The sequence below is a fragment of the Sturnira hondurensis genome, unplaced genomic scaffold, assembly GCF_014824575.4.
Source record: "Sturnira hondurensis isolate 20B ecotype Veracruz unplaced genomic scaffold, ASM1482457v3 Scaffold0022910, whole genome shotgun sequence".
Taxonomy (NCBI): Eukaryota; Metazoa; Chordata; class Mammalia; order Chiroptera; family Phyllostomidae; genus Sturnira; species Sturnira hondurensis.
The window spans coordinates 12836952-12861837 of record NW_028095541.1 but is presented as its reverse complement, the minus strand read 5'-3'; the positions used below and the strand labels follow the sequence as shown (position 1 = coordinate 12861837).

Sequence of the window (24886 nt, the reverse complement as noted above, 5' to 3'; positions counted from 1 at the left end):
GACAATCAGCGACTTGCCCACCTGCGGTGCAGTCACCCCAGTCACTAGAGATTTCAAAAGCCCTTCCCACACTGCAGTGAAAGAGCTAGTAAACACCCACACCACTTGCTGTTCACATTGCAGCTCTAATGCAAGCAAAATACAGTTTAATTGTTCTGAATCCTATGGTTTCTTTCAGCCCACTTTGATCACCTTGACCCAATTTGTGTATATTGTGAATTGTGTGTATAGATTCAAAACCGAAATCGGTAATAAAGTCTCAAGTTCTGACAGTGCACAAAGTGCACAAAGATCTGTTTCCAGGAAGATTACCAATGGGATACTCTGGTGTGATTATTTGATAGAATCAGGTATTATACATAAAACAGACCTAAATATATATAATAAACAAAAGAATATAAGACCAAAAAAAGGACAAGCACTTTTCAATTGAGAACCCACATTTTGTTTTTAAAATTCTGTGTTAAGTGCTTTGCACTATATTTTTAGGACTGATAAAATGCTGCTAACTAAAGATCAGTTTCTGGTAATATTCTAAAACCAATTATTTCCTTATTAACATGTGCTTTTAAATGAAATAAATTTGTCTGCTTTCTATTTTTTAATTGCTAGAAAAAAGCTGAAAATAAATTTTAAGTTTCAATATTCATTAATACCAAATGAAGTTAATACAACTTCAAGTTACATAAATGAAGTCCTATAGGGAAAAAAAACCCAAAAATGTATTGACCTTTACAGATAAGAAAGATCAGAAATTCCAGTAATAAACAATAACATTTTTAAAGCAGGATATTAAAGTAAAAACTTACCTAATATAACACCCTGTGCACCTCTATAGTAACTGGGAGTTAATGTCCTGAACCTCTCTTGACCAGCAGTATCCTAAAAGAGATAATCAATTACGATTAAATAAAACAATTATAAATGACAGACATTCAAATACTAATTTAAGAGTAGAAAGTAAACATTATTTAAAATACCAATACACAAGAACTCATTTAAAACTTGAAATTTAAATAAGATGTGTTCTCTTAATGAAAAATGTCACATTAGGTAAAATTAAATACTGACTCATCTCTAGAAAAATGCAACTAGGTAAAGGTTTTCTACTACTCTGGCTTTAAGATTTTCATTACACATGCAACCCACTTCACTGAAAGCATGATTCTCAACTCTGGCTGCACAATGAAATTTCCTGGGAAACAAAAACCACGCATGGCTGGGTCCAATCCACAAATATTCTGGCTTAATTAGTCTAGGAAATGAGGGAAGTTTTTAAGATCTTCCCCGGTGATTCTAACATAGGGTCAAGGCTGAGAAACACTGATTTAAAGAGAATCACAGAGGTGTCTTATTTTAGGTAACAACTTTTAGGCTGGATTTTTCAAGTGTTTTCTACATATCTTCTTTTAGGAAAATGCATAAAACCCAACCACTTCTTTCTCACACCAAGGTGATAAACATAAGATGTACACTAATAGGATATTAAGATTTCATGAGGAAGAATCCCCATCTGCTTAGTCTTCAATTTAACCTCAGTGCCTAGAGAAAGTCCTGCCATAGGATAGCCGCTCACCTTCTGTTGGGGGGAAAAAAAGTGGAAAAACTAATGAAGTCTCTACTTCCTGAATGGTTCCTTCTGGCTTTTTTCTACCATCCTTGGACTGACTGTGGTTTCCAGGTATCCAAGACTATGCAAAACAGCAGTAGGCAATATGCTGCCTCAGCCCTCTACCTGTTTTATTATATAACGTTTTACCAGCCAGGTGCATCCACTTATGTAATGACATATGACCCCCCCTTAGGGTTGGACTAAATATTTACTATCCAGTCTTTTACAAAAAAGTTTGCACCAGAGGGGACAGGGGTTGTGGGGCTGGGTGAAAAAGGTTAAAGGATTAAGAAGTAAAAATTGGTAGTCACAAAACAGTCACAGAGATGTCAAGTACAGCATTGGGAATATAATCAATAATATGATAACTATGCATGGTGTCAGGTGGGTTCTAGAACTATGGGGGAGAACACTATGTAAAGTTTATGACTGTCTAACCATTAGGCTGTACACCTAACACTGAAACAAAATAATAATGAATGTAAACCATAACTAAAAAATAAGATTAAAAAAGAAAAGTCTGTAGTCTGCTAATGTAAAGTACCCTGAAAAAAGTGAAGATGTTACCAAATGTCAACTGAGCTATCAGTTCCATTGTTGTAAATGTGAATTTAGCTAAGGAGCAAACAGAAGATCCTTTATATATAAAAAGTGTTAATAACCTCTATGAGGTTTATAAGATCGGAGACAAATTTTAAATCATCAGTGATGGGCTGTAGCAATACCTAGTATCTTAGCCTGGCCAAAGTACAGAATGCTTTAAGAAAATAACGATAAGGCAGCCAGTGTTTGAGGTAATTTGTAGTCCCAGAAGAGAAACTTGAGGAAGAAACCCTCATACAGACCACCCCACATCCTCTGCTCTCCTGCAGACAAGGTTACACGAATTCAGGGTGTCTTCAGCTTTCGGATTCTCAACACTACAGAAATGCTCGTTGGAGTGGAAAAGTAGCAAATTAAAATCAAACTTTCTAAAGAGATTTTACAAGAAAAATAATTTTTACAAAAATTCTCTTATAAACCTGCCTTTGATATTTAAGATTATTCAGTTTGCATATTTACTCAAAACAATAATACAAACTAAAAGATGCATAAAGTGAAGTGACTTTGCTATCTAAAGCAGATTATAATTTTGACAATATAATGTAGGTCAGGGAAATGACCAAACATGAAATATTTTTGTCCCAAGATTCCTTGTTATAACAGGAAAAAAGTGATTCTATTTACATAGTGAAAATACCCATTCTTTAATAAATTAATTTCCAAAATTAGCAGAAAATATTTGAATAAAAATTATTTTCCCTTTGGTCTTCACTGAGATCAACTTCAGTAACTTGTATGTTAGAAAAAAATAACAAGAAAACATTAGAACACTTACATAGTTACTTCTTATTTGGTATAAAATGCTTCCTAGGAATAGTGTGCAATTCAAAGAATGCCATGATGATGAATGACATCACACGATGCATAAATATTGTGGTCTCAGTCTGTAACCAATGCCTAGACTGCCCTTAATATTTAACTACTATGTTGAAGTATATCTCAGTTTGACGGTAGCTGACCAGTTCTAACATTACATATCATGTTACAAAAATATATTTACATATTTAATTATCATAGTATATGGAAAAATTAGGTATATAAAATAGTATGTTTTTGTGACATATGTGTAGTATATATCTAATATACTAGCAATCATATTTAGATAGAGAGACAGACATGAATGGGTAGATAGGTAAATAGGAGGAAGGGAGAGATACGCAGACAAAGACACTAAGTATCTTGGATGCTTCTGAAATTAAAGCTACCTATTAAAAAATGAGGATAGTTTAAAGGACCTCTGGAACAACATGAAGTGTAATACTGAAAGGAGAGCAAGCAACAACCTATTTGAAGAAATAATGGCTGAAAACTTCCCTAATGTGGAAAAGGAAAAACATAGAAGTCCAGGCAGAGTCCCAAACAAGATGAACCCAAAGAGGCCCACACCAAGACACATCATAATTCAAACGCCAAGGGTTAAGGACAAAGAGAGAACCTTAAAAAGCAGCAAGAGAGGAAGCTAACTGGTATGGCCTTCCATGGCCCCACCCACAATGTGTCAGTTGTGGATCTGACCTGCCACCTGGAAAAACCTGCCTAATATGATGGCACCAAGGCGGAGTGAAGCAGGCATCAGAGGGACCCCACTCAAGCACATCTGGGATATAATGAGGACCAGGTTGTTTCCTGTGACTTTAGTAGTGAGACCCACTCCTCCACCTTTAACACTGGAGCTGGGGTTGATCTCAATGACCACTTTGACAAGATTATTTCCTGGTATGACAATGAATTTGGCTATAATAACAGGGTGGTGGACCTTATGGTCCACAAGGCCTCCAAGGAGAAAAAGGCCCCTGGAACACCAGCCACAGGGAGAGGAGTATTCACACGATGCATAAATATTGTGCATAAATATTCAGCTGCTGGAGTATGGTTGCCCTATATCAATCTGCCAACACACTGAGAATCTCCTGACCTCCACAGTTTCCATCTCAGATACCCTGAAGAAGGGGAGAGGCTTAGGGAGCCCTATTTTGTCATGCACCATCAATAAATGACCCAGCCCATCCAGACCCCTGCAAAAAAAAGAAGCAAGAGAAAGACAGTTAGTTGCCTAAAATAGAGCTCCCATAACACTGTCAGCAAATTTCTCAACAGAAATATTTCAGGCCAAAAGGGACTGGCACAATACATTTAAAGTGATAAAAAACAAGGACCTCCACAACCAAGAGTACTTTACCAGCAAGGTTATCATTTAAAACTGAAGGAGAAATAAAGGGCGAGACAAGAAAAAGCTAAAGGAGTTCATTACCACCAAAACAGTATTACAGAAAATGTTAAAGGGTTTTATTTAAGAAGAAAAAAAAGAAGAAACCACAGAGGGTCACAGTTATAAAGAATAAAATGGCAATAAATACATACCTATCAATAATCATTTTACTCAATAATCACTTTAAGTGTAAATAGCTTAAATGCTCCAATCAAAAGGTAAAGGGTAGCCCTGGCCAGTGTGGTTCAGCTGGTTCAAGCACAGTTCTGTAACCAAAGGGTTGCAGGTTTCATTCCTGGCCAGGGCACACACCTAGGTTGCCAGTTCAATCCCCAATCTGGACACATATGCTCCCCAGTCTGCGTGTGGATGCCAGGCAACTAATCAAATGCTTCTCTCTTGCATCAATGTTTATCTCTCTCTTCCTCTGCCCCTTCCTCTCTCTCAGGTGAGAGTTTTTAAAAAAGGCATAGAGTAGCTGAATGAATAAGAACACAATACCCATATATATGCTGTCTACAAGAGACACACCTCAGGATGAAAGATACACAGAGATTTTAAGTAAAGGGATATAAAAAATATCTCATGCAATTGGAAATGAAATAAGCTGGGATAGTATATCAGAGAAAACAGACTTTAAAGGCTAAATTAAAAACAAAGAATGATACTACATAATAATAAAGGGATCAATGCAATAAAAGGATATAACCCTTATAAACATTTATGCACCTAACATAGGAGCACCTGAATATATAAAGCAAATCCTGATGGATATAAATGGAGAGGCTGACAGTATTAGTCATAGTGGGGGATTTTAACACCCCATTGACATCAATGGATAGATCTTCCAGACAGAAAATCAACAAGAAAACAGCAGCACATGATGGTTTTAATTGATATCTTCAGAGCATTTCACCTAAAGCAGCAGTATACAGATCCTTTCCAAGTGCACATGGAACATTTTCTAGGATAGATCAAATGTTAAGACAAAAAAGAAACCTCGATAAATTTAAGTAGATTGAAATCATATCAAGCATCTTCTCTAACTACAATGGCAAGAAACTAGAACTCCTAAGAAAAAAATTGAAAAAACACACAAACACTTGGAGGCTAAATAACATTTTACTAAACAATGAATGGGTTAAGAATGAAATCAAGGAAAAATCAAAATATACCTTGAGAAAAAAGAAAATGAGAACAAAAACCTAAAATCTATTGGACCCCACAAAAGCAGTCCTAAAAGGAAAATTCATAGCATTGTAGGCCTACTATCAAGAAACAAGAAAAATCTCAAATAAACAATATAACTTTACACTTAAAGACACTAGAAAAAGAGCAACAAACAACGCCCAAAATGGATAGAGAAAGGAAATTATAAAGATCAGAGAAGAAATTAAAAAATCTAAAAAAAAAACCACCTCAATACAAAAGATCAATGAAATCAATAGCATGTACTTTGAAAAGATTAACAAGGGTGATAAACCTTTATCCAGACTCATCAGGGAAGAAAGAGAGGGCTCAAATAAGATCGGAAATGGAAAAAAAGTAACAACTGACACCAAAAAAATACAAAGGATTATTAAGAAAATATTACTAACACCTAAATGCTAACAAACCGGACAATCTGGAAGAAATGCATAAATTCCTAGAAGCATACAATCTTCCAAAACTAAATCAAGACAAAAATAGAAAATCTGAACAGACCAACTTCAACAAATGACTATCAATGAACAAACGTCCTGGATCCAATGGCTTCACTGGTGATTTTTACCAAACATCCAAAAAAAAAAAAAAAGAACAAACACCTATACTTTTCAAACTGTTCCAAAAAATTCAAGAGGAGGGAAGAGGCCCAAGTTCTCCTGCCAAAGCCTGATAAAAAAACTTCAAGGTAAGAAAAGTATAGACCAATATCCCCAATGAACATAAATGCTAAAATCCTCAAAAAATATTATCAAACCAGACCCAACAATACATTACATAGATCATACACCATGATCAAGTGGGATTTATTCCAGGGATACAAACTTGGTACAATATCTGCAAATCAACAAACATGGTACATGACATAAACAAAATGAAGGATAAAAATCACACGATTGTATCAATGATACAGAAAAAACATTTGATAAAATCTAGCACACATTTATGATAAAAACTCAGCAAAGTGGCAATAGAGGAATTGCACCTAAACATAATAAAGACCATAGGTGACAAACACACAGCCAACATTGTACTCAATGGGCAAAACTAAAAGTGTTCCATTAAGTAAGATCTGTAACAAGACAGACTTTTATTCAACACTATACTGGAAGTCCTAACCACAGCAACCAGACAAAAACAAATAAGAAGCATCCAAATTAAAAAGGACAAAGTAAAACTGTCATTATTTGCAGATGACATGATACTGTACATAGAAAACCCTAAAAACTCCAAGAAAAAATTACTGGAACTGATAAAAGAATTCAGTAGTGCAGGAGAACACAAAATACATACAGCTATCAGGTGCATCTTTATGTACCAACAATAAACTATCTAAGTGGGAAACAATCCCATTTACGATTGGTTCAAAAACTAAAATAAAACACCAAGGAATAAATTTAACCAAGGATATAAAAGACCTCTACTCGGAAAATTATAAGACAGCAAAGAAAGAAACTGAAGGAGATATAAATAAATAAAAGCATGTACTGTACTCATGGACAGGAAGAATTAACATTATTAAGACGTCCATTCTACCCAAAGCAATCTATAGATTCACTGCAATTCCTATCAAAATACCAATGGCATATTTCACAGAACTAGAAGATACTCCAAACATTTATGTGGAACCACAAAAAAAACCCTGAATAACTACAGCAATCTTGACAAAGAACAACAAAGTTGGAGGAATCACACTACCTGATATCAGACTATACTAGAAGGCCACAGTAATCAAAATACCATGATACTGGCAAAACCAGACATATAGATCAACTGAACAGAAGACCAAGCCCTGGCTGGTATGGCTCCACTGGTTGGGCATCATCCTGCAAACTGAAATGTTGTGATCTGATTCTTGGTCAGGGAACACACCTGGGTTGTGGGTTTGGTCCCCAGTCAGGACGTGTACAAGAGGCAGGGGTTCTCTTTCACACTGATGTTTCTCTTCCTTTCTTTGTTCCTTCCCCTCTCTTTAGTGTCAATAAAAGGAAAAATAAAAAAGAACAGAGCAACCAAAAATAAACCCACACCTTATGGTCTACTAATATTTGAAGAAGGAGGCAAGAACATACAATGTGGTAAAGACAGTCTCTTCAGTACATAGTTCTAGGAAAGCTGGACAGATACTCACACCATACACTCACACCATACACTGGACCAACTCCTTACACCATACACAAGAACAAACTGAAAATGAATTAATGACTTATATGAAAGACTCGAAACCACAAAAATCCTAGAAGAAAATACAGGCAGTAAAATCTTGGACATTTTTCTTAGTAATATTTTTTCTGATATATCTCCTAAAGCAAGGTAAAAAAAAAAGAAAAAAAAACAAATGGGACTATGTTAAACTAAAATGTTTTTGCACAGCAAAGGAAACCTTCAATGAAATGAAAAGACAACCCGCTGTGGGAGAATTATATTCATCAATAATATATCTGATAAGGGGTTAATATCCAAAGCCTATATAGAACTTATACAATGCAACACCAAAAATAAACAATTTTATTTAAAAATGGGCAAAAGACCCTTAGTAGACACTTTTCCAAAGAGGACATACAGATGACCAACGGACATATGAAAAGATGCTCAACATCACTAATCATAAGAGAAATGCAAATTAAAATCACAATGAGATTATCACCTCACACCAGTCAGAATGACTACCATCAATAAAATAACAAACAAGTGTTGGCGAGGTTGTAGAGAAAAGAGAACCCTTGTGCACTGTTGGAAATGCAGACTAGGGCAGCCAATATGGAAAGCCATATGGAGTTTCCTCAAAAAATTAAAAATGGAACTGCCTTACGATCCAGGAATTCCACTTCTGGGAAAATAATCAAAGAAACCCAAAACATTAATTCAAAAGAATATATGCACCCCTATGCTCATTGCAGCATTATTTACAATATGCAGGATTTGGAAGCAGCCCAGGTGCCCACCTGTAGGTGAATGAATAAAAAAGCTGTGTACATTTACATGGTAGAATATTACCTGACCATAAAAAAGAAGGAAATCTTTCCAATTGTGACAACATGGGCAGACCTAGAGAATATTTTGCTAAGTGAAATAAACCAATCAGAGAAAGACAAGTACCATATGATTTCAGTTCAGTGTGGAATCTAATGAACAAAATAAAATAAACAAAACAGAAACAGACTCACAGGTAGAGTACACACTGACAGCTGTCAGAGGAGAGGAGAGTTAGGGGCACTGGGTTAAAAAGTTGAAGGGTTTAAGAAAAAAACTCACAGACACAGACCATGGTGTGGTGATTACAAGAGGGAAAGGAGGGGGGTAGACGAGGTAGAAGTAAAGGAGGGATAAATGGTGATGGAAGGAGACTTGATGTAGGGTGGTAAACACAATACAACATACAGATGATGTATTATAAAATGGTGTACCTATATTATAGAATGAAAATTATAGAAATACTATATTATCCAATGTCACTCCAATAAATTCAATAAAAATGTTTTTTAAATTAAGCTACCTATTCAGCATTACCATGAAGATGTCTTGTCAGCAGAGCAATGTAGATCAGAACTGTTGGTTGACAGGCAAATGAAATAAAAGGCAGTATGTAAAGACTGGGCATGGAGTGGAAAAGGGGTAGGGGGAAAACAGACTGTACTTGAAGAACAATAAAAAAAAATAAGCCCAACATTGGAAAACTCAAATTTTATAAATATTTATACTTAAAACAAAAATATTTTTTCTAAGTATAACTCCATTTCCCTTTCCCCTCTGCCTTTAGTGTTATGTTAGTTTAGTCTAAGTTATCTTTTAAAAACTTTAAAGAAATACATCCAATAACAACAATTCTTTCTGGCATAGATGATGATTTTATAAATATTTTGCTCCATTTTTCAATATTCTGAATGGACTATTATATTTGAAAAATTTAAATAAAACAGGTCTTTTATCCAACTATAAGATATAATTATTTATTGCTTATCCTTTAATCAACATCAAATTTCCCAAAAGTTATTTAATACAAATTGTTCATTCACCTCTAAAAAACTATAAACACCAAGCCTTACTTCTTTAAAAAGTACAATTTAATATTTATACAAATACATTTTAAAAGTCTTACCCATATTGCAAGTTTAGCCTTATTTCCATCCACTGAAATTGTTTTCACTTTAAAGTCAACACCTTGAAAAAATAAAAATTTTGGTAAGAATCCCAGTAAGATACATTTTTAAAATCAATTACCAAGAACATCAGAAAACAAAAAAGTCGTTTTATCAAATGCCCTAATTCACACCCCAAGTTCTTAAGAGTTATGGATGTGAAGATAAAAGAAAAAGTGTCACTAAAGTTCAGCACCTTAGGATTTAGTCAGGATAATGAAAACCACATGTTTATAGAATTCAAACATTCGCCTACCTGTGCTTCTTAAAAAAATAAAAATTTTACTGAAAAAAATATAATCCAATGTAAGGGGGAGACTGAACATGCACATTACAAGCCAAGAGTTAGAATTCAGAGTGTTTAAGTACGAAAGACTACCTGGGGCTGGCTGTGAAACCAGGCAATTTTCAGAGGCTCCCTAAGCATCTGCACACTATTATGAAGAGTGTCATTCACAGCTAACCAACTCCCTAACTTGAATTCTGACTGTAGGAAACCTGGAGGACTAGTAAAAACATGAAGGAGCCACTCCTTATCTTGTAAATTCTTTGTTTTGTTTATTTTTATCCTAAAAACAGTATTAGTTTTATATAACTTTATCAATGATCACTTAACCACTGCACAATTTCAAAAAGAGAATTTACACACACAAAAGAAACTGTGCCCAACCCTTCTGAAAGACAGGAGGAGGTACAAGGGTGCTCACAGTTCTGTAAAATTCTTGTATTGGTAGTAATTTACATAAAGAGAAAAAGAGCTTCATAAAAAGTCACATAAGGTTTTACTACAGTAACCCCCCAAAACATCTCCCTTTTCAGGAAAAGGAGTTGACACATGCCATCTGGCTTGAATGAAAGTAACTGCCCACAGGCCTTTAAAGAGTATCAGAAATAATATGCAGTCTACCCTCCTGGCTAGAGGGAAAACATTAGCTTAAGAAGTTTGGAAAGTAACTTTAAAAAGATCTTATTAACTTGTCACAATTAATTCAGAAAAGCCACAACTAAGATGAACAGCACCCTCACATACTAACGGTTTAATAGAACACCTGTCACCAATAAGGAAATATATTAGTAATTCTTAGATGATTTCTGGTAATCCATTACATATACAAATTAGGAATAAAAATGCATTTCAAAATGTGCATTATGACAGGTCTTCCTGTGCCAAAGATTAAAACAAAAAAGTTTGGTGTTTTGGGCTAAAGTGATAAAGGAGTTGTTAAAGCCATGCCTAGGATGATGTACAACAATTAGTTAAAGGAATGTACCAATTACTTAGTCCAAGGAAAGCCTAAGTATAAAGTTTCTTTGCAACCCACCTCCCCCCAAAATCCCATGTTAAATAACCTTGTATACACTACATCTGGATTAAAAAATATACATATGAAATTCCTTACATTTTATTCATATCAGTTTAAAAAACAAAAGAAAACCCAAGAAACTCCAGATGAGGGTAACAGTTCTGACTTGGTGCACGTACTAAATCAAGGCCATTGGTAGATTCACAGAGAGACAGCCTGTCATACATATTTTACAGTTAAATTCTCAAGGTTTTTCAGAGAGTGGAGAACTCTTTTTTCCTTAATAACCACAGACAACATGATCAGGGGGCAAGCTGGCCTTTTTCCTAGTTATTGGCTAATTAGTTTACCCAAGAAAAGAAACTCACTGTTTCCAGAATGTTTGTTTTCCCATCTTCTTCCCCTAATCGCCTTTCTCTTTTATAATTTCCTGTTTCTGTGTGTTTCTGGACAGCCTAATGACTGTCTCTGTCATGTGTAGTTTGCACGTTGATAATTGTTTCCAATTTTTATTATTCTAACATATCAGATCTCAAAGTTACAGAGAACACCCTACCATCAAAGTCAACACATGCAGTTAGGCTGACAGGGCATCTCATCTAGACTGAGACCCCTCAAGTCCCCACTCATCTTCCCTTGTCTCTTCTAGTGATTCTAATGAGCTGCCATTGAGCTCTTTAGCCCTCATATGCTCAAACTGTTTCTTCACCAGGCCTGGTTCTGTTTCCAAGTGGCTGTTAATTTGACTTCATTGGCGGCAGAATGTGGGAATCTCTGATCAATTTGATTTTGCCAAATTCTTACTACTAGATTTGACTAAAATATCTTTTCGACCTCCTCATGTGGATGACAAGGAGCTCATACTAGAAGCAGAATGTCTAGAAACACTCCCATGTTTTTCCTCCACTACAAAACTGAACATTTTCTGTGACCAGATATGTAGGGGTTTCCCCACAAGAAGCAATTCTCCATCTCTCCAGGGACGCTGGGCAGTTGTCCTACAATTCAGTGCAGCTCTGATACTACAAACCTGGAATTAGAGTCAGATCCCACAGAGTAAGGGTTCAGTCCCACAAGACCACTGCACCCGTCATTACAGATGCCAACTGTAATCCAGGTTGTTGACTGTGCTTCTGACCAACTGGCTATAAAGTAGACACGTATAATAAAAGCATATAACTCAACAGTATGCTTTTATTATTTCCTTAATAACCACAGACAGCATGATCAGGGGCAAGCTGGCCTTTTTCCTAGTTACTGGAACAGTAAAATGAAAGAGACACAAAGGGCAAGGAATGCGGGAAGGGGCACATGGCCTCTATGCCCTCCTCGAAGCCCCCCATCCTCCTAGCAGCTCCAAGTGTTCACCAACATGGAAGTATTTCCTGTGAGATCAAAAACTGGACAAGGAGGCCCATTCTCACTATACAGTACTGGAAGTTCTAGCCAGAACAATTAGGAAAGAAAAGGGAAATAAAAGGCATCCAAAGTGGAAAGGAAGAAGTAAAATTATGTCTATTCAGACAACATACTCTTAATATATAGAAAATCCTATTGACTCTATTCTATACACACACACACACACACACACACACACAACCCTGCAAGAATAAATGAATTCAGCAAAGTTGTAGAATGTAAAATCAATACAAAATCAGTTGCATTTGTATATACTAGCAATGAAAAACTCCAAAGAATATAAAAAAAACATTCCATTCCACTTATAGCATCAAAAAGAATAAATGAGCCCTGGCTGGTGTAGCTCAGTGGATTGAGCGCAGGCCTGCGAACCACACGGTCGCAATTCGAATCCAGTCAGGGCACATGCCTGGGTTGAAGGCCAGTTCCCAGCAGGGGACTCACAAGAGGCAACCATACATTGATCTTTCTCTCCTTCTCTCCTTTCCTTCCTCTCTAAAGATAAATAAATAAAATCTTTACAAAAAAAGAATAAATGACTTAAGAATAAATTTAACCAAGGAGGTTTAGGACTTACATGCTGACACCTATGAACACTGCTGACAGAAATTAAACAAGACACAAGTACAAGGAAAGAGATGCTGTGTTCATGAGTTCATGAAAGACTTAGCACTGTTAAGATGACAACACTACACACAGCAATCTACAGATTCATCAACACAATCTGTACGGAAATTCCAAGAACTTTTTTTGCAGAAATGTTTATGAAGTGGCTTTTAGACTCCACCTAAGGATGGAGACTGGTTGCCAGGGGACCCAACCTTGTGAATAGGGGATTGGAACTTTCAGTTCTGTCTCTGATCTCTGTGGAGAAGGGGAGAAGGGCTGGAGGTTGAATCAATCACCAATAGCCAATGATTTAATCAATCCTGCCTATATAATGAAGCCTCCATAGAAAACAAAAACAAGAGGGTTCAAAGAGCTTCCACATTGACTTTGGGATGAGGGGTGTATAGAAGCTCTACAATCCTTCCTACACATCTTGCCCTATGCATTTCTTTCATCTGTCTGTTCCTTTTATAATATATCAGTGATGTAGTAAGTGAAATGTTTCTCTGAGTTCTGTGAGCTGCTCTAGCAAATTAATTGAACCTGAGGAGAGACTAGAGGGAAACTGATTTACAGCCAATCAGTTATAAGTACAGGCGACGACTGAATTTATGACTGACATCTGAAGTCCAAGGAGGAGATTGTGGGAACCCGCCTTATAGCCAGTCAGAATGACAGATGACAACCTGGGATTTGGACTGGCATCTGAAGTAGTGATGGTGGCGGGGAGAGGGCATTTGAAGTGGAGACAGGAGGAAGTGGGCAGTCCCATAGGACTGACCCTTAGCCTCTAAGATCTGATGCTATCTCTGGTTAGCTATCAAAATTGAGCCAGCTAGTGTCTCAAGAACTGATTACATGGAAGACACTCCTTCCACACTAATTGGAATTGGGTCCAGGAACCAAAACTAAATTGATAAATAAAACGTGCTACATGATAGGCTGGAACAATTCTGAAGTAAAAGTAAATTTTACTTCATCTCTATGTATGGACAGATTTTGCACATGCATGTGTGTGTATTTATAATGTACATAAGCAATTCTATACACACACACACACACACACAGAGCTTCTATGTTCAGTGCCTACTTGCTTATGACTGTTATAGCTGCTTTGTTAATTAATTGGACCTTTGATCATTACATAATACCCTATTTTATTCTGACCAGTGCATTAACCTTAAATTCTACCCTAACTTAAATGACCACCTCTGCTTTTGGTTGTTTGCATTTGCCTGGCTCATTCCTTCATTTTCACAACCTTTCCTAATTTAAGTGCTCTTCAACTCCACTGACATCAGTCTTGTCAGAATGAATTGGGAGGTTCCAACCTAACTGCGGCTGAAGGACATGAGGCTGGCAGAGGGTTTTTACTTTACATGGGGAACACTGTCCAATAAACAAGAAATAAATAAACAAAAAAAGGGCCTGGAAATCAAGAAGACCATTTCTAAATCAAAGATTTCAAATGTTCAAACTGAAAATTCAAACTATCTAAGAAAAATAAAAAAGAAACACACCACACCACAACCTATGAGACATGGTAAAACTTACTGAGAGTACACCTTTATTAAAAAGTGACATCAAAAATAAGGTAAGTTAATATTCATGTTAAGAAACCAACAAATTAAACCAAAAGAAAAGTCAAAAGGAATTGAAAAAGTAAAGCAATTCCTCAAACAATAAAATAGATATGTCCCTCAATATACCAAAATATAAAAGTTTAGAAATGAGAAAGGAACTTAAACACAGATAATGAAGAGTTTGAAAGAATACTACGTGCAACTAACTTAAGAAGTAAGTGGGCTTTCCAGATACATTCTCAAAACTACCTTAAGAAACAGAAAATTTGAAGAGGTTGGAATGGCATGGAAAGGAACAGGATCAGATTGAAATAAAACCTTTAAAGAACAGATTCAAGCTGGTAAAGATAATTTAAAAGCTTCTTCATTTTATAAACCAGTACAACTCTAATACCAAGTCCTGATTTTTTAAATATACCAAAAAAAGGGGGGGAGACATTCTATATCTAAAAATAGGTGTAAAATTATTTTTAAAGATTTTACTTGTATTTTTAAAGAGATAGGAAGGGAGGGAGACAGAGAGGGACAGAAACATCAATTGATTGCCTTTTGCACGCCCCCAACTAGGGACCTGGCCCACAGCCCAGGCACATGCCCTGACTAGGAATCAACCAAGTGACCTTTCAGTTCAAAGGCAGCACTCAATCCACTGAGTCACATCAGCCAGAGCTAGATGTAAAAATTCTAAACTAAGTATCAGTCAACAGAATCCAGAAATATGTCAAACAGTATGAGTGAAGACTTATCTACGAAAGCAAGGACATTTCAGTATAAAGTCTATCAACAATGTATCAATGCTGAAAAGACAAATGGAAAAAAATCACAACACTTTCTAATAAAACCTCAAAGTAAAAGTAAAAACCTCAAAACAAACTATTAAATATGAGGAAGTATTTGCCATTATTCTAAATAAAGAAATGCTAGTGTCATTTTTATTGTTTTATTCCAATTAAAATGTTTAACTGAATGAAATTATATGAAATGGAATAGTTAGACTTTCCTTTGAATTATTTCAAATTTCCAAATATTTTAACAAGCTTATGTTAAAGCATCAAACATCTATAAACTCTCCTGGGAACTCTAAGGCCAGCCATCTGTGGATCACTACGTAGCTAATGCCAGGTGGCCCAGCACAGAGCACAGGTGGTGGCTGACCTTGGCCTGCAATTCCTGGGAGGTCCTAGAGCCAATGCTCCTGGTAGATAGCTTCGGACAACTCTGAGTACCACCCAACCACCTCCATCAGTGATAGGCTCAAGGGGCAGACTATCGGGCACTTGGTTCTGCTGAAGCAAGTCCTGTATGTGGGGCTGGCCCCTGCACAGCAGCCAGTTCCACCTAGTCATAGCTGGTCCTCATAGCCAATTGGCTGGGGGCAGTCAATCCCTCCTACTGAGGTTCCCAACAGCAATCAAGGCTCAACTACAACACGATTGTGCACAAAGCCTACACACCAAGGGTTGGGGTGATAGGCTGCACCTGGAACACTCAACTTGGGTGATAGGGGAGGCTACAACACTGGGCTACACAGGACACCTATTATGTATAAGACCACTTTACCAAGCCCAGAAGCCCAGGTTTCTACCCAATACACAGAAACAAGTATAGAGAGGCAGCCAAAAAGAAGAAACAAAGAAACATATCCCAAATGAAAGAACAGAACAAAACTCTAAAAACAGAACTATACCATCTCTCAGATGCAGAGTTCAAAACACTGGTTACAAGGATACTCAATAAACTTAGGGGAAGAGTAAATGAACTTGTTAGAACTTCAACAAACTTATAGAAACATAAAAATGGAGACAAAATATAGAAAAGAACAAGTCAGAAATGAAGAACACATTAACTGAAATGAAGAATCCATTACAGGAAATCAACAGTAGTAGAGTAGATGAAGCAGGCACACATCAGTAATTTAGAATATAGGAAAGCAGAAAACACCCAAACAGAACAGCAAAAAGAAAAAAAATAAATGAAAAACAATGAGGATAATTTAAGGAGCCTCCTGGCACAACTTCAGACATACCCACATTCACATTATGAGAGTACCAGAAGAAGACAGACAGCAAGGAATGGAAAATCTATGTGAAAAAAAAATGATGGAAAACTTCCCTAACTTAGTGAAGGAAATAGACATACAAGCCCAGGAAGCACAGAGCCGCCCACCCCAAGACACATCATAATTAAAATGCCAAAGGATAAAGACAAAGAGAGAATCTTAAAATCAGCAAGTGAAAAGAAGTTGGTTACCTTCAAAGGAGTTCCCACAGGAATGCCAGCTGATTTCTCAAAAGAAACAATTTGGGCCAGAAGGGACTGGCAAGAAGTATTCAAAGTGATGGAAAATAAGGACATGCAACCCAAACTACTCTACCCAGTAAGGCTATCACTTAGAATCAAAGGACAGATAAAGAGCTTCCCAAACAAGAAAAGCTAAAGGAGTTTATCATCACCAAACCAGTATTACAAGAAATGTTAAAGGATCTTTAAGAAGAAAAAAAGATAAAATTATGACTAATAAAATGGCAATAAATACATACTTATCAACAACTACTATAAATGCAAAAAGATTAAATATTCCAATCAAATGATATTCAGTGGCTGAAGAGGTAACAAAACAAGACCCAAACATATACTACCTACAAGAGACTCACCTCAGACAAAAAGATACATGCACTGAAAGTAAAGGGATGGAAAATATATTTCATTACAAAACAAAATAAAATAACTTGGATAGCAATACTTGTAACAGACAAAATTTACTTTAAAACAAAGGCTATCACAAGAGACCAAGAAGAACTCAACAATTCCACATATGGATATTTACTCAAAGAAACCCAAAACACTAAATTGTAAAAATATAAGCCATATGTTCATTGCAGCATTATTTACAATAGCCAACATATGGAAGCAACCTAAGTGTCCATCAATAGATGAATAAAAACGAAGTGGTACATATATAATGGAATATGGCTCAGCCATAAAAAAATGAATGAAATCTCTCCATCTGCAACAGCATGGATGGGCCTAAAGCATATTGTTCTGAGGGAAATAAGTGAGACAGAGAATGACAAATGTCATGATTTCCTTTAAATGTAAAATCTAGGAAAACAAAATAAATGAACAAGCAGATGGAAACAGGCTCATAGATACAGAGAACAATTTGAAGGTTGCCAGAGGGGAGAAGGGTAGGAGGTATGAGTAGGAAAACTGAAGGGATTAAGAAGGGCAAATCTGTAGTTAAGGAATACTGACTGGGATGTAAAGTACAGCATTGGGAATATAGTCCATAATATTGTCTTAACTATGTATGATATCAGATGAGTACTAGATTTAATGGGGTCATTGCTTCATGATCTACATGAATGTCTAATTACTGTGGTGTACACCTGAAACTAATAAATTATTGTATACCAACTGTAACTGAAAAATAAAAACTTATTTTAAAAATGTCAAGGCCATGAAACACAAAGAACTGAAGACTGTTTGGATTAAAAAAGATTAAAGAGAAATGACAACTAAATTCAATGTGTGATCTTGCACTGAATCCTGGACCAGAAATAATTCTTTTACTTTTACTACATAAGACAATAGTAAGAAAATTGATAAAATCTGAATGTATACAGTGGAATTTTATCCATGTTAACTTAGGAAATACACAATAAAGTATTTAGAAGTTAAAGACATTAGATCTGTAATTTCCCCTCAAACAACTGGGGAAAGCACGAGACCACTGTTTGAATGCAGAGAGAGGATAAACCAAATGTGATTAATATTAACAGTTGGAGAATTTGAGTAAGATATAGAGGAATTCTTTGAAATATTTTCACAACTTTTCTCTAGGTATAAAATTATTTAAAAATAAACAGAACCACAGTAAGTGAAAACAAATGAAGCCAGTTAAGAGCAAGAGAAACCATTTTCCTTAACAGTGCTAGGATCATCTTTACTACATTCCACTCATCAGATCATAAAATGTCAGAGTGGGAAGAAATGTATTCTCTATTACCAAAACTTCTCAATTCATGAATGAAGGCAATGAAGTTAAATGCCTTGCCCAAGATCACAACTAGTTCAAGGCACAGCCCAGACTGATCTTGCTCTGACTCAGCTCTTTGAACTCTGACAAGCTATCTCTTAATATCTTAATATTGTTGTCTACTCCCTAAACATACAATACCAAAATATTTAGCTCTATCTTCTCATATATTCTAAAAAGCTATTATGGCAAACCATTCTCAGGTAATCTGAATTTCACTTTTAAAAGGAATTTAGGTATCACTGCTCCTAACAATGTTTAATAACATACTGATAAATATATTGAGGGCAGAGTTCATTCCAGATACTGTAGCAAATGCTAAAAACACAAAATTAACATATGCTACTAAAGCGACACTATTAGGTCCATTATGATAGAGACCAAATCTGTATTATTCATCATTATAACCCCACCTCTTAGGAGAGTGCCTGGTATACAATAAATACTCAGATAATTGGACACTGCTGAATAAAACACAATCCACGGTACAAAAAAGAAACTGTATTTGCAGGTAATCATAACATCCACAGTGTTAAAGTACCATGATACAATAGATTAGAAAGTTATTTTTGCTTCATGAGATCTACAAAGCCTTCAGAAACTTAATGACAACCAAGTTAAGCTTCGAAAGACAAATGGGGAGCAGGGAGTAGATAAAACATCCTGACAGCAAGAAAATATTTAGCTTGATTTTTAAACATAGGCTTACCTATTGTTGCTGCAAGTTCTGGATCAAAAGTATCATCTGTGAACCTCAAGAGCAGGCTAGAAGAGATATAAAAACACAGATTAGAAATATGACTTTTCCGCTAATCACTTGATATGTTCGTGATGTTATATTTTCTCACCAATCAGATGCATCTAAGAATATTACTCCCAAAATACTGCTTCAGTGCAGGTATATAAGAACAAATTAAATTATTGGAAAGGCAATTAAAGAAGAGCAAAGTAGTGTACTCTAGAAAACATATTCCCCATGCTTCCCTACACAATTTCCCCAAGTGTGAAAAGGCTTGTTTGTTTATTTGTTTTAACTCTACTGGTATGTCCTTCCAAGAAAGTGCTACAACATCACGTCATGCTTTTACTTTAACTAACGTGGACAAAGGGGGAAAAATAAGTCTCTTGGAATGCAGCAAGTTAATTTTCTCAAAAAATATCTGTTGTGTAATTCACTCTGAATTCAACTAAAAACAGAAAGATGTGAATGTCTAGTTCTTTGTAGTACACAGTATAACTATTCCCTATGTGGGATAAAAAGATACACTAATAAACAGTGAAGGCGGACAGATCACATGATATACAGAGTACAAATACTCTGGCAAATGATATGCAAGGTGTATGAAATCATGTAGGCAATAGGGAGCTACTGAAAGGTTTTAAAAAAGGAATGGCAAGAAGTGCTCTACATTTTGAAAAGTTATGCCAGCAAAAAAAAAAGTAGGAAAAATCAACAGAAGACAACTGCCATGGTTGTGGTGTGGTGAGAGATTTGTAACAAAAGATTAAACCTAAAAAATGGTAAAGACACTAAAAAGGGAGAGGTGACATGAAAGCAAAAAGATACCAGAGTAAAATAATATTCTAAGATTTTATATCTCCTAGGATTATTTTATTTAATATGAAGCAGAAATGTCAGTTATTAGAAGCTCTTCATAAATAAAATCTAAACTTTTGTTAAAGCCCCAGATTTATAAAATTAATCTTCCCTCACATTATTTCCTGAACTAGGACAAAACTTCTATTGACCTGTTTGCATTAATGAAATTAAGGCAATAAATATCAGATGTCTCGGTTGTGGACAAGTATTTCTATAGGTTGTAATTGTTGATGTTAGAGATTTGCGGTGGGGGGGGATGGGGGGGATGGGGGGGCACAGAGCATACTGCAAAATATAGTGGCTTCCTGAGAATTTCCAAACCCAGTATCATTGATTATATTTGAAGGATTAACTGTCCCTTTCCTGGTTTTGCTTTCTAGTGTCTACCATAAAACCAACACCACAAAGTCAAAAAGAAGAGTCAAACTGTAGATTTTTCTGGTTAACACTGAACCTGCTTGACTGTAACTATTTTTACTTACTTTCAACATGAGCTTGGTGAGAGCAATTAAGAATCTTAAAAGACTCTTGCAAAAAAATTTTCCCTCTGCAAGACTAAATTTCAAATGAAGGAAGTGAAAATTTCACTAAAAATTTCAGTCATCCACAATTTAAGAATAGAAAAAGTATGTATCCATGCTTGGTCACTACAGAAAATATTACAAAAACATAGGTTAACATAACCTTACAGAGCAGTAGTAGTAATAGAAACAATACTTAAGTAATATAAATAATAACAATAGTGTTAGCTATTATTTATTGAACATAGATAATGTGCCAGACATGGAGGTAGGGGTTTTTCTTACAGAATCGCTAATGCTTACAACTACTCTTGTTATCAGTGACACTTTGTCAGGAAAGGCAGGGAATTAGTGCAGTGCAAAGAAACAAATGCTAATACAGGCTCTGGGTATAAGCAGCCAATCTTAGCCAGGGATACACAGGCAGCTCAAAACCCATCCAAAAATCTATGCACACCTTCATTCTTCTAGGTATGGAGTCCATTTCTCCATTAGATTTTGAAAGAAACCCATAACCTGAAAATTATTAAGAAGCACTGCTCTAATGGACATATGCTTAAACTTTCATATTTTTAAAGTTAAAGGAGCAAAATACTCTCCATGCAGAGCTAAAGATGGAAGAAGTAACTACCAAGAAGTAAAGAGGAGATCAAATTTATAATAAACAGTGTGATTTATAACTAATTTGCACCTCTTAATTTACAAGTGAAATTAGCCAGAAAGGATGGAGATACAAGGGGCACAGGGGGGACAGCAACTTACATAAAAGATGATCCCTAAAATCACGGTCAGTTTCTAAAACACTTCGCAACTTCTTTATTTCTGTTGGACTAGCCATAGAATCAAAGAATCTTATATATTTAACATGAAATAGGGTTTGAGAGATTTCCATCCCCACCTCATTTTTCAAATAAAGAAATGAAAGTCCAGAGTGTTCAAATGTCAGATACGAGATGACACCAAGTGGGAGAACTAGTTTCATAATCCTGATCTCCTGACCGCTAACACACGTGTTCACTACACTCCAAGAGTCCAAATAAACTGGAAAAATAACCCATTAATTTCAGTGAGTTAAGATAACCTTTGTCGTGCAACGATTTCTCAATAAAAGTGGTATCTCACTTCCACTAACTCTAGATCTGTAAACAAACAGAAATGAATTATTGGTTAGAACAACCCTTTAAGATTACGTCCATGACATATGTTTTATTTTATTTTATTTATTTATCTTTAGAGGGGAAGAGGAGGAGAGAAATATCAATGTATGGTTGCCTCTCGTGAGTCCCCTGCTGGGAACTGGCCCGCAACCCAGGCATGTGCCCTGACTGGGAATCGAACCATGATCTTGTGGTTCGCAGGCCCACGCTCAATCCACTGAGCTACACCAGCCAGGGCTACATATGTTTTTGAACTAACAGGCTTCTGTTTTTTAGTAGTCATTTATTCTCATTTTATTCAGAAAGATAAATGTTGTTTTCTATAACATATTACACACACAATATGTATATTTAGCTAGAAAAATAAGACAACTTTCTCCCTAAATGCAATTTTTCCATTAAAGAGATAGTTAAGAGTGTTAAATATTTGCAGTTAGCAATTTATAACTCACCATGAAGTACTGAGAAAAATTTTGGATATTACATCCACATAAGTTTTTGTATGAAAAAAGAGAACGAAGGAAACCAGTAATTACACACAACACATTTTACTCTAGAGGAAGAACCACAATTATGCAAACACTATTAACCTTTGAGGAAATTTTAACATAGCTCAACTAGTTATCCATCCAATACATTTAGAAGAAGTCCCAATCAACCATGTATTGGGTTGAATCACATGAAATGACATTTGACCTTTACTGGCTTCAAAATCAGCAATTTCAGAGGCCTTAACTTAAATGACAGTCACATCTCAAGAAAAAAAGAAAGGTCACAATGCTATGGAATTCCTATTAAGTCAATGTTCAGTATATTTACTAATTTTTAAACCTTCAAACAGATAAAACATTACTTTATTCAGACAAATTATTTTATTTAACCTTCAAGCAATAAAAATTATTTTATTCAGACAAATCACAGTACCTGGCTAGCCATAGTATTTCATTACTTTATTCCTTGTTGTGCAGGAATCCCTTACTCCAATGTACACATTAAAGGAGAAAAACTACGAAATGTGTTGTCATATTTTAAATATACATACAATTTCAGAATGTATTACAAAATAAGGTTTCAAGTCTTTCTGTATCTAAAAAAAGTAAGAGTTTAAATGCGATTTGAAAAATACGTTTATCAGGAGGTGCAGCTACAATGTAAAACTACTACTTATAGCTCCTGGAACGCGAAATTTGTTTAAAGCACAAGGCATCAGCTGGCAAGGGCAAGTTCACCCAGAGAACTTGTTCTAAGACCTCGATGAAATCACTACCCTCTTGCAACACCTCCCTAGCTCCACGTCAACAACCGTCAATGTTATTTCCCCAAGAAACTGTGAAGAAAAAAAGCAGAGCACCAATTTGTCCTTCTACCCCTATATGATGTGGCAAAATGAGAACTAGCAACCTTTATTTTCAAAGGTGGTCCACAGCTTAAACTCTAGCACCCCAGACCAAAGGCAATTAGAAGACCAATGAGTTCTTTCACAGCTGACTCAGGGGGAAAAAAAACCACAGAAAAGAAGCTGCAATGGGGAGCACCAAAACAGGCCAGGAATGTGACCTAAGGCGTCACGAAACTTCCTGCGAAGAACACGATTTAGATAAAGCCGCACAGAAACGCCTAAGTGATAAAGTTACAACTCCGAACTCGCGGGGTGACAGGCAGCCTGAACCCCGAGGGGCCTGGACCAGGCCTCAGCCGGGCCAGACTCCGGCCTACCCCGGCCCGCCACGCCCCGCGCTCCTCCGCAGCAAACGCGCCACACCAGAAGCGGTTCCCCTATTAGTTTGTTTCTCGGTACCACAGGAGGCAGAGCAATCCAGCGAACTCGGGCCGGGCACAGGCCCCGAACGGGCCCTCGGACGGGCGCGGGGCCCAAAGGCCGAAGGGCCTCGGCGGCGGGGACGCCGGGCAGGGCGGGAGCGGAGCCCGCCCCGCCCCGGGGCGCACCAGGCCGGCCGCCGCCGGTTACCTTTCGGGTCGCGGCACAAAACACAGCGGCCACGGAGGCGGAAAGGGCCCCGCCGTCCTGTCACGACCCGCAGACTCCCTCACCTAGACTTGCCCACGCCACTCTCGCCGATAATGAGGATCTTCAGGGTGGTCAGTACGTCCTCGTCCATCCTGACCCTTGTCCGCTCGGAGCGCAGCCTCCACGGTCTCGCTCTCAAACCCTCACCGAGAAGAGCTGCCCGTGCATGCGCACTGCTCCTCCGCTGCCGCCACCTTCTTTTCACGGCTGGTGGATTGCAGAAGCCCTATCTCCGCCTTGAGGTGCTTCTGCGTCTGCGCAAACCTAGAGTCCCAGGCGTCGCGCCTCTCCTGAGCAAGCGCAGATTGAGGGGCGTGGGGGGGGGGAGGCGGGGGCGCCGAGTGTGACTTCTCTGACAGGTTCTTCCTCCTTCCCAGCCCTAACCTAACCCCGCTTCCTTGGGAAAGCGCTGAGCTGGGGGACTGTTACGCTCTACTTAAAATTTCAGCACCTGCTCCTAACAGTTGCAATAGGAAAAGTTGCAGTAAGAAAAGCTTTGTGGTTAAAGGCAGATTATTTTAAATTTAGGTTCCAAATCCACCCTATAACAGCTTACATTACCTAGTCTTCTGAGCTTGTTTTCTGACTCGCAGTCAACGCAGTAATACCTCTTATAATAATACCGCTTCTCAAAATTGTTATGAAGATTAAATAAGTTAATTCCTGAAAGCACTTTGCAAACTTAAGGGCTCCATAAAGGGTATGGCTGGATATTACTCTCTTCGTGGCTTATACCCTGTTAGATTTAAGAATACCCGTCATACTTAAATTCATCTTGACAGGGAGATGTAAACTTCAGGTAGATAGAATGCATGCAGACCTCTGGTAGTGCAACTTCCAAGCAACGATTACTCCTTAT

At 36.9% G+C, this 24886-nt stretch overlaps 1 protein-coding gene across 1 annotated transcript in view; it reads right to left on the bottom strand.

The window, feature by feature from the left end:
* The window catches only part of RAB18 (RAB18, member RAS oncogene family), a 31531-nt gene extending 7274 nt beyond the window's left edge, over positions 1-24257 (bottom strand). Inside the window, exons 1-4 of the mRNA XM_037037059.1 lie at positions 24051-24257; positions 19430-19485; positions 9727-9788; positions 810-882 (exon numbers count right to left, since the gene is read on the bottom strand). Coding sequence (XP_036892954.1) covers positions 810-882; positions 9727-9788; positions 19430-19485; positions 24051-24118 — 259 coding nt within the window. The 5' untranslated portion in view covers positions 24119-24257. The remainder of the gene's footprint in view (positions 1-809; positions 883-9726; positions 9789-19429; positions 19486-24050) is intronic.
* Positions 24258-24886: the final 629 nt, after the last annotated feature.